We start from the raw sequence: 13,691 nt of genomic DNA on the forward strand, positions 1-13,691 counted from the left end.
AGGAGCAAACTGATGGTTACCGGAGGGGAGATGGGTGAGTGAAGTAGGCAGGTGATGGGGAGTAAAGAGTGCACTTACAATGAGCTCTGAGTGGTGTACAGAATTGTCGATCCCTGTATTGTCCACCTGAATCTAGTATCCCATTGTATGTTAACTATACTGGAATTAAAAAAAAAAAAAACTTTAAAAAATGACCAACAAAAATCATCATTAAAAAATTTTTTCTTTTGGCTCAATTGGTTAATATCTCATTCCTTCCATAAATTACTTGGGGCAGCTTTAGGATAAGTAATATAATAGAATTGTGAGTATAGACAGAACAAGGAAAAAATGGTTAGAAACTAAGATAGAGCCAGGAATAAAGTTAGCGCATAAAATATGTTTCATATAGTATAGCTTTTAGAAGTAGGGGACAACTACAGTATTTTCAAATGTCCCATCTTGAAAAAAATTCACTAAAGGTTTTTAAATTACAGCACCCTTAGCAGTTTTAAAGTATAGTGTCATTTATGAAAATCGGTTTTTCGTCCCCTTTCCAAGGAAGATAATCTTACGTAAATCCAGTCTACCTCACGTGTGACTTGGCTTGCTAACAGTTTTAACATGAAGTTTATCAAAGTTTATTAAATGTTATTACTTGTATTCATTGAGGAATTAAGTGATTGTTCTGTGCATTTGAAAACGCTAGAATGGTAATTGTATTTTATAACTTTGAATGTGACTTAAGGGAAATAGTGCCATGATCCAGGAGACCCCAAGATCTAACTTGGGTTTTGAAGTTGGGTTCCTGTAAGCCTCACCAGCCCAGTGTTTGATGCTAAAGGTGAAGAAGAGTGTGGGTTGATGAGGATCTAACAATGTACTTGGGGAGATGGAAGCTCTCATTTGGTTTTGGAGTGTTCATTTGTTCAATGTTTAGGAAAGGTACTTAAATTGTCCTTTCACACTAGTGGGTAAGTATTCCAGAATTAGTCTACCAGGACAACTCAGGTGTTCCACTCATCAGAATTACAGAAGAGTTAAGATTTGTGCATTAAATATATGTAAATTTTTCCTTAAAGAGTAACAAATTGATCTTCAAGTGGTAAGTTGGGTAGAGGTGGAAATGAGACGGAAGGTGCGGTTTCGGTTTCGCAGCTGGGCGACAGCTGCATGAGGTTATTACATGGTTCTGTTAACTTTGTGTATATACATTTAAAGCTCTCAACAATGTTGTTGTTTGTTTATTTGGGGCAGCAAAGCAAGGTTTATTGAGCAGTAGCAAAGTGATAATACAAAGCTCCCAAGGAGGGAGGGGACCCAAAGGGTTACCCCACAATGTTGTTTTGTTTTGTTTTTGAGATTTTATTTATTTGACAGAGTGAGAGAGATCACAAATAGGCAGAGAGGCAGGCAGAGGGGGAAGCAGGCCCCCTACCCCAGCGGACAGCCCAACTTGGGGCCAATCCCAGAACCCCAAGATCGTGACCCGAGCTGAAGGTAGAGGTTCAACCCACTGAGCCACCCAGGTGCCCCCACAGTGTTTTTTTAAAGTGACATTCTAGTCTACCATATTAGAAAGGCATAAGATACTAGAATTTAGAAATCACCCCTGAAACTAATAATACACTATATGTTAACTAAATTGAATTTAAATTTAAAAAATTCAAAAATCAAGAAATAGCCATGTGAGCATATTATTTAACAATGTGGAATTAATGGGCGCCTGGTTGGCTCAGGTCATGATCCCAGGGTCCTGGGATTGAGCCCCACATCAGGCTCCCTGCTCAGCGAGGAGTCTGCTGCTCCCTTGCGATCTACCCCTCTCCCCATGGCTGTGCTCTCTCTTTCTCTTGCTCTCTCTCAACTAACAAAATCTTTTAGAAATGTGGAATTAAATAGGAAAAAAAGGTTTAAAGATAGCATAGTGGTTGTCTCTGGGGAGTCAGAACTGTGTGTAGAGAGGGCGGGAGCATGGGAAGTCTATTTTGTAAGACTTTCGGTGTTATTTGATTTTTAAACCTTATGCATGTATCACTTTGATAAAGTGATATATTCTGTGGGTTTCTGCATGTTTTCAAGGAAAATACCAACATGATCCTGTGTGAATAATTAGACCAGTGCTTGGAATATATAAAAATTCTGTTTGCCCGTGATGATTTGGGCAGCATGCTCAATTATGTCCATTGCCAAAGGTGGTGATTTAATTTGAATTACTACTGCAGATGAGCAGAGCTGAGAAGCCTGATTGCATAGAGTTTCTTCCTGTCACTCCGGCCCTCCTGCAGTTTGTTTCTTACTCAGTAGTTAAGAGTGATCATAAATAAGCTTGTATTGGTCTCCTATTTAAAAGCCACCGAATGTCTTCCCATTGCAATTCGAATAAAATTCAGACTCTTTATCAAGGCCTGCAAAAGGCCATAAATGCTGTAAATGATTGGGTGCCTCATTCTCTTGCCGCTCTTCCCTCATCACTGTCAGCCTTGAGGCCTTCTCGCACACTTCTTGGACACGAACAGCTCTTCCCTGCCTCAAGGCCTTTGTACTTGCCATTCCTCAAGAGACTGGCTGCCTTTCATCATGCAGGATTTAGTTCAAAACATGGTTCCTGAAAAAGGCCATCTCGGATCGTCTACTAGAGTAGCTCCCGCCACCCCTTCCCTTCCAGAGTGTGGTCCTCCGCCAGAAGCACGAGCCGGGAGCATTTGGTTTGGTTTGGTTTGGAAATGCAGTCTTGGTCCTACCACAGACCTGCTAAAGGAAAACCTGGATTTTAATGAGACCCCAAGATGATTGTGTGCATTCTAAATTTTTAGAATTTACCAATTCTGGTCTGGAATGACTCTGCCCTCACTTTTCCTGCAGGTCTGTTAGTAGTTTCATCCGTTTCTGAAGGAGACTTTGTCATTTGTTTCCATGCTCACTGCTTCTCCTCCCCAAATGGAATCAAAGCCCCACAAGGGAACCACCTTCTCCAACTTGTTCACTCCTGTATCCCAGCACCTGGCCCGTGACCTGCACCTAGAACGCGCACAAGAATGTGCAGGTGGAGGACTCTGGACGATAAAAATCCTCAGGGCTCTCACTTGCTTGTAAAATCAGGGTCGCTCTTCCCTCCCAATATCATTATAAAGCGGTTTCACCCTTTCTTGGACACTATTAAGCTCATGTGACAAATAAAGAATCACTTACTTTTCCTTGTTTTCAGGTAGTTTGTATTCCAAAGCAAAGTTCAGGTTTCATTCAGTGCTTCGCTACGGACTTGAAACCACGACTGCTGTTTTCTTTCTTATTTTCAAAAAGCATTCTCGTTCAGAGTTAAAGTTATCTTCAAAGGTTTTCATCCAGAGTAAATGGTAGTTTGATATTTGAGTCAAATTTTATTAAATCAGAAATAATCTTTCTTAAAAACAGGAAAATAAGATTCTGAAAACATTAAATGCAAAATTTGAAGTTAAACTGCAGATAAAAAGTGACAGGGCAAATTGTATATCAGGTTTTTTATTCTTGAGTTATGATTCTAGAAAGGACCTGTAGTTTCTGATACTGTTCTGTGTTTACAAATATGTTCCTAAGATATGTTTCCTGTTGCATATCCTGGTGAAATTTGTCAGGAAGCAACATTCGGTCCTCATACTTTGTGATTTTATTTATTCATTTTTTTATTTACTTATTTGTGGGCAGAGAATTCCAAGCAGATTCTGTGCTGAGTGTGGAGCCCGATGCAGGGCTTGATCCCACGACCCAGGAGATCACGACCTGAGCCAAAACCAAGAGTCGTATGCTTAACCGACTGAGCCACCCAGGTGCCCCTGCGCTCCACATACTTTGAATGAAGAAATAAAGCAGCTTAAGTCAGCAGCTTTCATTTGAAGGAGATTTTGCTCCCCCAGGGACATCTGGCAATGGCTGGAGACATTTCACTGGTGGGAGAATACTACTGGCACCTCATGGGGAGAGCCCCAGGATACTGCTGCTAACACCCTGTAATGCACTGAACAGCCCCCAAGTGCAAAGAATTCTTCAGCCCAAAATGTCAGTGGTGATGCTGCGAAGGGACTGGCTTAAATTGATGGAGCCCTTCCTCTGCAAATACTAATGCCATCAGAAAAAACATACTTCCATCCTACCTTTTGGATAAGAGAATATGTAGAAATAGGCAACTTAGAGATTCAGATGGGTATATTGGCATGGCATTCTCAGACAATTTTACATTTCTAAAAATAGGAAGACTCAAAATGGGGTTACTGGTTTTCCTTATTTTACAGATGGGGTCGAGGATTTGGTCTTTTGGGTTCCATTTTTGGAAAGGATGGTGTATTAAACCAGCCAAACAGTGTCTTTGGACTTATATTTTATATACTACAGTTATTACTTGGTAAGTATTTACACAGCAATACAAAAATAAGTTTGTTTTGTTATATTCCCTTTAGTACTTTGTGTCTTTGCCCTGAAATGTCTTTATATTAAATAAAAGCATGTTAATGATAGAACCGCTAGTTTGCAGCACATTTTTCTGCTGTGAAAATTTGGTTCACTGAGACTTTGATGATGCTAATGCTGAATTTGGTATCTGTTGGTCTTTAATCAAGGACAGCAGTATCCCATAATGTCCGGGAAAAACCATCCTCATTCAGGGAACTTACTCTTCCAGTCTTCCCCAGAAACTTTTTTATTAGTTTATATACTGTGCAGATTCCTGAAACATGTCACACCCCGAGAGAGCATTACTGTAAGCACTAGATGTAACTCATCACCTTTACACACCTGCTGTGTCCATTGTCTTCTGCTCTTTTCACTTCACTGTATGTGAACTCTTCCATGCTGTTTCCTCTCTGGTGTTTGCTATTGTTGACATCAAGGTTTCAAGTTTCTTGTGTTCTACATAACACTGTGCTGATCAACTTTGTTTAAAGTGCCCCTCACACACACCTCCCTGTTTGAATTAGTTCTGCAAAATAAATTTCCAAACCTTGGGCGAATGAGCCAAAACACACAAAATATTTAATGGACTTTAATACGTATTACCAAACTACTTTTCCCTCAATTGTCTGACTTCATCCATCTTCATTTTTTACAAGTGCTTTCCATAAAATTTCTAATTTAATAGTTACAAATCCCCATCATTTTATTTTAATTTTTCTGGCATTGTCACTTTTGTTGTTGGGGTTCTGATAATAGTCCATTTTCATATTTGTTACATTTTATCCATTCTTTGTCCTTTTTGTGTTAGTTTGGTGAATTTTGATTGTACAGTTTTTTATACTTTCAGAGTTAAATCCAGCCAATTTTGATCTTTGGTTTCCATCGTTAATATTTTACCCCATTACCTGCCACCTCTGCGGTGCTCTCCTGCCTAGCTGAGGTTGATTTCTTTTGAGGGAAATTATGAATCTAAATTTTTCTAAATACTTCTATCAGGTTTACCCAGTTCCATATCCTATAGAAATACAAAAATATACATAAGGATATTCATAGCAGTATAAAATAGCAAAAGACTGGAAGTAGCTTAGCAAAATGTAATGGCTGAATAAATTAGGTTACACCTGTACTAGAAAATACTATGTAGCCATTAAAGGAAAAAGTAGGTCTTACATGAATATTCTGGAAAGATCAAGACATAGATTGGTGAAAAAAGCAAATTGTAGTATAACAGGTATGAGAGAAGTTCTATGTTTATATATATGCATAGAAATGCATATAAAAAGGGTCAGTGGTTGGGGGCCCGGGTGAGACTTTTATTTTTTATTCCATTTATTTGTTCATTTGGATTTCTAAAGAAGAATATAACATATAGGCCGAAATTAAAATAGCGTAAGAAACACTTTTGACTATGTTAATTTTTGGAGATAGAGATGGAACAAATTTCCATTTGTCATATTTAATTTCTGAATTTCCTTATATATATGTTTTTTTAAATCATGTGTATCCTATGTGTTTTTTTCTGTTTGCATTCTGTGTGTTCACATGAAGCATTTATAATGTCAGGAGGCACACGGAAGGCACACGCAGACTCCTCTAACATGGTTTTCCAGAGCACGTCATCTTCACTCCCTTCTTCTAAGTTGTTTGAGATACAGCATTTTTAATTTAATTTTTCATAGGTAATACTTCCACGAGTCCAAAAGTACAAACATGTAAAGTGCCACCCAGTGAAAAGCCTGCCCTTGACCATTGCCCCCTCTGCCCACTTCGTAGCCTTTCAACCCCAGCTGGTAGCTGCGTGTTGTTGCTGTACTTCCTTTAGGCCTGTGCAAGAAGACACAAACCTATCATCTTCATTTTCTCCTCTCTCAAATGTAAAAGGCAGATGCCGTACATAATGTTCTACATACTCTTTTTTCTTTTTTGGTCAACTAATTCATCGTGGTGGTATTTCCACAGCAATCCATGAGTGTCTTCACTCTTCTTCCCAGCTGCAGAATGTTCTGCTGCTTGATGGGATCGTCATTATTTAGAGGCACAGCACCTTGTAAATTCCACTGGGAATTGTATCCCAAGCCACCAGCTATATCACATCAGGACAGGTTGGGTACAAAATGGTATTTAACTAATAGCCAGTGTTTATGGAGCATTCAAAGTGCTTTATACCTTTTAGCTCATTCATTCAGTCATTGGTTCATTCATTCATCAAGTAAGCTCTGGGCCCAACGTGGGGCTTGAACTCACAACCTTGAGATCAAGAGTCCCATGCTTTACTGGCTGAGCCAGCTGGGCGCCCGCCCAATAGCTCTTTTAGTTCACACATTGGTGTTAGGAGGTGAGAAAGTAAGTAAACTTGTCCATCATGTTGAAACCAACCCTCTTGGTAAAATTAAGGTGACAGCATTAGTTTTTGAAGGTTTAGATAACTAGTAAAGGGCCAGACAGAAAAAAACGGTATAGGCTTTGCTATCTGTTGAGCTACTCAGTCTGTCCTAGATATTACATATGAGTGAGCGCGGCTCGGTCGGTCAGTCTGTAGGTATAAGAGCGGGGGCCGGTTGGATTGGCCAGTCCCCGGCATCAGGAATCCGGCAGTACATTAGCCGTGAAGAGCCTTATGAAGGGTCACACTCTAGCATGACCGGGCCTGGGGGCAAGGCCAGCCTTCGTGGTCTGAGCCCACAGGCAGCTTCTGGTCATCAGGCAGTGGGGATTTCAGCTCCTTCATTAACCTCTTCCAGCCTCCTACCACCGATCATTTCTTCCTGTTTGTGTTCTCCTTGTCCATTAGTTGTTGGGAGGGATGGTAGCTTAATATGCCCGGCTGTCTCCTCTGTCCCTGGGAATAAATGCTCTTGTTCCCACGACCATTGGCTGCAGGAAATTACAGAACAGAACACATGAAGATGTCAGACAGCATCAGAGATCCCCAGTTCAGCGCACAGAACCGCCTTTTTTCTTGGTCTGGTTTGACCCACATGTGGCCAACCGGCCAAACGTGGCTTGTTACCTCCTAGGCTAAGCCCTTTCTGAAATGTTTATTACAAGTTTTTCCTTGTTTAGCAGCGTATTGGTACAATCATCTTTGTATGGTTTTTGAAAATTTTGACCTAAACATTGCAGATTTTTTAAAAAATTGGACCTAAACTTGGGAAGACAGGATTTAGTGCCCACAGATGGAGAGCCTGCAGTGAAAAGGCCAGGGGCAGCGTGTCCTGCTTGGGAGAGAAGCTGTGGTCCTCATGTTCCTTTCTCTGTTAGGGGCCTCAGTGGCGGGGCTGCCGATTTCGCAGGTGAGCTTCAGGCCGACTGTGGACTCGGAGCCTGCATATGCTCTTGGCAGGGCTTAACTAAGGCCCGTTCATGGTCCAAGTAATGATGCTTCACCTAGAATACTGACAAGTGAGAAACACTGCGGCCGCAAGACTGGTGCTCTGTGTGCAGAGTCAGCGTGCAGAATCTCCCCAGACCAGTCGTTTTCGCTCCCAAATTCCATCGCGTGTTTCAGTAAAATCAGCATTCCAGCACTGCAGCAGATGGCAGAATGCTTGCTTTTGACTCCGAGACTTTCTCCGTCATCAAGGCCTGACTGAGCCGTGTCTCTCCCCTTGCAGGCATGACCGCAAGCGCAGTGGCAGCTTTAGTCCTCATGACGTCCTCCATTGTGTCCGTGGTGGGCTCCCTGTACCTGGCCTACATCCTGTACTTTGTGCTGAAGGAGTTCTGCCTCATCTGCGTCGTCACGTACGTGCTGAACTTCGTTCTTCTCATCATCAACTACAAGCGACTGGTTTACTTGAACGAGGCCTGGAAGCGGCAGCTGCAGCCTAAGCAGGACTGACCGCGGACGGACAAACTCCGAACTGGCCGCTGAGCCCCCTTTCCCATTAGGGTTCTTTTGCAGCAGTTTTGTTTTGTTTTGTTTTTTTAATTCTTCACAACAGACACTCTCCCTAAGAATCTCAAACTGATTTTTAAAAATCCTGTAAATTAGAAGGGGCCCTAGCTATTTTCTGTGTCAATCTTCATTTTGAATATGGATACAAAAAAAGAAAAGAAAAAACGATATGCCGAGCCAATCAAAGACAAGCTTTAACTTTACTTTGAAGATGTTTCCGAAATAATAAAATATAGCCCTAGCCCCCTGCCCTTGATTGTAAAGTGAGCGACCATTGCTAGTAATTCTCTAACGTGTATAAATTCAATTTCAGGTATAACAAATGTGATCATGACATGAGAATATTTTAGAATAGATACTGTATTAAATATTGCCATGTTTACAATATGTAATATGTTTTTAGCCGATGGATTTAAACATGTAGATTCAACTAGAATCCATTTATGTGATATTTGTAAATAAAGGTAGAAATATTGGATCCATCCCTGCAGAACTTACTGTACAGTTTAGTTGAAGTGTAGCGATGAAGAATTGTCAGCCCAACGTTGACTGAAGAAATAGTGAAAATAGTAAGTCCGAACGGAGCATCTTGTGAGGAGTACTGACAGCAAAATCATAGGGTAGTTGGTTCCCTTTCATCTCCTTCCTTGGAAAGGAAGAAGCTAAATTTGGACATTCAAGTCAAGCTTGTGTCTAGTCATAAAACTGGATCAATTATAACCTTAGAAAATGAGTCATATGACCAGACCTTCACATCCAAGGTCTTCAGGACACTAAAGATGGGGAAGTGGGTAGAATTCTTTGGAGAAAAGCTGGAAACATTGATATGGCATTTCTAGGTAAAACCTCTTACAGTAGCTGAATTGTCATGCAGAAGTTTTCCTTCACATTGGTGCCAGCCAACCAAACAGTATTAGGACCTTGAAATAGCCAGTAGAAGCCCCGTTGCTCCAGAGTAGAATCGCTCTTGGGTCGCCCTGTAGTATTTTCCGATTCATCCTGCACTAATTGGATGTCTAACTTAATTGTTTTAGAGTCAGTATTAGATCGGTAAATCTTAGGGCTGATGCGCTTCTGAGTTTGCTCCATCGGGAGTAGTGCAGGTAGGAACATCTGAAGGCGAAGTACACTAACGGTGTCACTGCTCTTTCTAGAAACTACGCAAATGCCTAGGTTTTAAAGGTGATGTGAATAAACCCAAATGAAATTGTAACAGTATGCTTTTATGGTTAACACCTTCTATCAGAATGTTAAAAGTGCCTTCTGTCTTAAACCTCAAACCAAATATTTTGTGTGTTGAACTTGGGCAGAAGTGTCCTTCCTTCCTCTTACCATGAAGTAGAAAACCTGCATTATTCTCTAGAAAGGTTCTGTATGATCATTTTATTCCTTAGAGGAGAAGTAGTAGCAATGTTTTTGCTTCCAGTTAGTCTCATCATTATGTTAAAAACAGACCGGTAACTTTTGAGTGCTTTCATGAATGAGCCTTCTTTTTGAAGGGAGGGGACAGGTTCTGCTCTGTAACCCATAATGTGTGGAGTCAGCAGCTGTTCAGCAGTTTCCACCTAACTGTCCTAATTGATGCAGTTTATCTTTCTGGCCCAAGGCAGGTGTAACATCTGAATTGTAATGAACTTTCAACCAGTTTTACCCAGTTTTGTAAAAGCCGAACTCCGATTTCCAGGCTTGTGTTTTCCCATGAATGTGAATATTCCAATGCCTGTTTTATTATGTATGTATTGTTCTTGTTTCTGTAGTGAATGAACTCCAGAAAGCATTGAATTGGATATCTGGTGTCTATGGAGAAACAAGTCCTAGCACTGAAGACCTTGTCCAGTCATGATGTCCAGAGGTCATCTTTGTAGAGTGCTTCCAGTCCTGCCACGCAGCTCACGGCTCTGTCTTCTAAGCTAGAGTGGAAATGGTTAACAGTGAAGACTTCTGTGGTATATATAACACTGGTTGTCCTAAATAAGTTCCTCGTGTCCCAATTTAAAATGGTTTTTCATCATATTTTGTATCAATCAGCAGAGTATAGTTAAAGCTTGTCTTGATGCTGCATTCTTGCAAATGTCTTCAACTCTCATATGATAAAACGTAAACCTGTTCAGCCAGACCCTCCAGGTTTTCCTTTGCTTTCCTAATAAGCCTTGGGGAAAACACCACTGTTTTAGTCGTACAAAAATTTCTGCAACGTTCCTGTGACCCCAGTAGAATTCATACCCTTTTTCTCACTGAGCGATGATGGTGTGCTGCCTCAAATAACAGCATCGTAATGCCAGCATCTCTGTAAGCAGCAGGACCCCGGTGGAAGCATTTAGGCTCCCTTCTCCATCCTCTCTTCCACCCCAAGGAGAAAACACCATGCTATAAACTACGAGGACTATTAGGACTATTTTAGACCCAATATTTTAAAAATTGCAACATTACTAGCCACCAACACCGAAGAACAAATTTGGCGGGTGGGGGCGGGATTGGATTTCTGGGCTTTGCAGTAATTCCACGCTTCTTGATTTGGGGAATCTGTCATAACAAATGAAGCCCCTTACTTACTTGGTAGTTGTAACATTTGAAGAAATAAGAGAAACTGGTGTTAGATGACAAATTCTAGGCAATCTAGGTGGTTTGGAGGATTTCATTGTTTTTCACTGCAGCTAGGTGCTTTCCACGAAGGTAAACTGGTGAAATAACTCAGGTTTAACCAGCTGTGTGCCAGGAATTACTTCTACTTGATGTATGTCACCTCACTCTAAATCTGTTACTTTTAAAGATGTTGAAAGCATTGACTATTTTCATACAGAGACGAAGATCTGTCGTTTGGTACAAGAGATCTTTGGACCCTACTCAGTAGGATATAGGACCAAGATTCCAGTGAAATTAAAACAATTTCTTGGGTTTAGTTTGCTTGTATTTCATTTACAAGATTATCAGAAGTGCAGTTATCTTCAGTGACTACTTCTGAACTGCGATTGGAACCAACACTTGACATGAGCAAAAGGTGACAAATCTTGTCTTGAAAACTTGTGTTATACAAACGCCAACAAGAAATCCACTATCATTTTTGGTAACCTATTTGGGAAGGAATACCTAACATGCAACCTTTGTCCTCCTGTATTTTCCCCCAACATGCAAGCATTGGTGGAACATTTCTATTCAGACATTTTAGGCAGCACTTATGATTCCTAATCTGTGAGAACTCTCCCCTTCAATAAAACAGGAGAGGCAGGGGTGGGAATCCAGGCTACTTGGTTAATTTTTTTTCCCCACAAATGAGCCCAGAAAAGGTAAAATGTTTTGTAATAAAACTGTATTAAGCATGGCCTAAGTATTAGGTGTATGATCTGTATAGTACGTTCCATCAAAAATATTTATTACTCGTGCTTTAAGCTCCAGAGCAAACACTCATTTAAAGTGGAGTTCACTGGGCAGACTTCCCCCTTTACTATAGATAGAGATATTCTTTATCAGAGATTTAGGACAGTTTTGCTAACTGGTAAAAAAAAAAAAAAAAAAAAAATGTAAATATGTAAGAATGTTTATTTGTTGCACATAACTTTTTTGGTATAAAATAAATGTAGCCGTTACCCATGTTAGCTGTGCTGCCGTCCTTCTTATACTAGTGTTATGGTCCAAACAAGGCGCTGGAACCCAGCTGGTCTTCCCATCAACAGCTCCTGAGGATGACGCTCTAACTTCCTTTCCACAGGTGTACTGACCTCTTTTTCCCTTAAATTATTTGTTATTTATGGAAGACACAGGCAGAATTCTTAAGAGATTCTGGTTCCTGGAATCTGCGTGGGCTTGTGATGTATGTGGCTGTCAGGAATGAATGAAAAAGGAGGTACTGGGGCACCTGGGTGGCTCAGTGAGTTAAAGCCTCTGCCTTCGGCTCAAGTCATTGATTCCAGGGTCCTGGGATCGAGCCCCACATCAGGCTCTCTGCCTAGTGGGGAGCCTGCTTCCCTCCGTCTCTCTGCCTACTTGTGATCTCTGTCTGTCAAATAAATAAAATGTTAAAAAAAAAAAAAAAAAAGAGAAAACAAAAAGGAGGTACTGCCCAGAGGTGTGTAAGCACACAGACCACGCGGATGAGCTCTGGCCCATGGCTGTACATTGGCTCCCCCTGAAGGCGCTGCTCAGTCTCCTCCAAAGGCAACATCTGCAAGAATGAATCTGTTTAAAATACTATTAGGCCGGATTTTACCGAGTACGACAAAGGCATTCTGTGCTAGGACCTGAGGACTTAGGATATGGAACTTACCCCTAACCTGGAAAACATTTAAGTGTGTCTGTTACGTTTAATTTTTTTAATGTTTCAAGTAGAGAATTCTATATCATTCCCAGACGTTAAATGTAACATGGAACTTGCGACCTTCAAGGAACTGAATGAAGTTCAGTGGTCCCAGGAAACGCGGGGCCCTGAGAATCCCTAACTTCCTATCTGAACCAACCAGGCTCACGTTCCTTAAAAGCGGTCTGAAGAGGGCCACTAGGAGATCGCGTTACTGTTCCTGTCGTGGAGCTTGGAAAGGGAGGATAAAAACAGGGATGTGTCGAGAAGTGAAGTATCACCCACGAGTGAGTGAGACAAGTTCCGTATTAAGAACCACATTGGGTCACTGTCCCCCATTTGACGGGACACCCACAGGATTCCTCTCCCAGAGCGCGGAGCTTTAGGTCAGGATTGATCTGCAACCTTGGGAGCGCTGTGCCTGACTCGGCTTGATGGAGCCTGTGGAGGAGGAGGAGGCGGCGTGATTCCAGAAGGAAAGACCAAAGACCATCCCACAGGCGCAGGGCAGGTGGCCTCACGCCGAGGCACAGAAGCCTGAGGGCTTGTCTGCCGGCCCAGCCGGTTGGAAAAGGTCCCGTCACGTTCGCTGGAGCCAGAGGTGACGGGACCCGTGGGCCTTTGATCGCCGTCTGTCCTCTTCCGTCCAGACTGTGGCGGAGGCCGGAGTCCTGTCCTGAGGAGCGGGGAACCTCGGAGCTCCCTCCGGACCCGGGCTTCCTTCCGCTTGTCTGTCAGCTCCACTGGGCGAAGCGCGGCGCGGACCTGCTCGCTCCACGGGGAGGAGCCTCCCCGCAGACTCAATGGACGGAGCCGGTCTGCGAACCCAGGCGCCGCCGTCTCTCCCGCAGGCTCCCGGCCCGCTCCCCGAGCGCGGGCGGCCCGAGGGCGGCGGGCCTGGTCCTGCGGAAGCGGCTCCTCCGATGGGGGCGCAGGTGTGTGGAGGCGCCGCAGCCCGGCCTGGGACGGAACAAGCCCGACCCGGAACAGAGTCGCCGGCGTTTTCCGGCGCCAGCGAGCGCTCGCGGCGCTTACTCGGGCTCCCTCGGTTATTCGGCTCAGGGCTCGACGGCCGCTTCCACAGAGACAACTCCTGAC

At 42.6% G+C, this 13,691-nt stretch overlaps 1 protein-coding gene across 1 annotated transcript in view; it reads left to right on the top strand.

Moving 5' to 3' along the window:
- Positions 1 to 8,784, top strand: part of VKORC1L1 (vitamin K epoxide reductase complex subunit 1 like 1) — a 62,813-nt gene extending 54,029 nt beyond the window's left edge. The window contains exons 2-3 of the mRNA XM_032872356.1: positions 4,248 to 4,357; positions 8,019 to 8,784. Coding sequence (XP_032728247.1) covers positions 4,248 to 4,357; positions 8,019 to 8,245 — 337 coding nt within the window. The 3' untranslated portion in view covers positions 8,246 to 8,784. The remainder of the gene's footprint in view (positions 1 to 4,247; positions 4,358 to 8,018) is intronic.
- Positions 8,785 to 13,691: the final 4,907 nt, after the last annotated feature.

This window comes from Lontra canadensis, unplaced genomic scaffold (assembly GCF_010015895.1).
Source record: "Lontra canadensis isolate GAN:19392208 unplaced genomic scaffold, GSC_riverotter_1.0 scaffold45, whole genome shotgun sequence".
Taxonomy (NCBI): Eukaryota; Metazoa; Chordata; class Mammalia; order Carnivora; family Mustelidae; genus Lontra; species Lontra canadensis.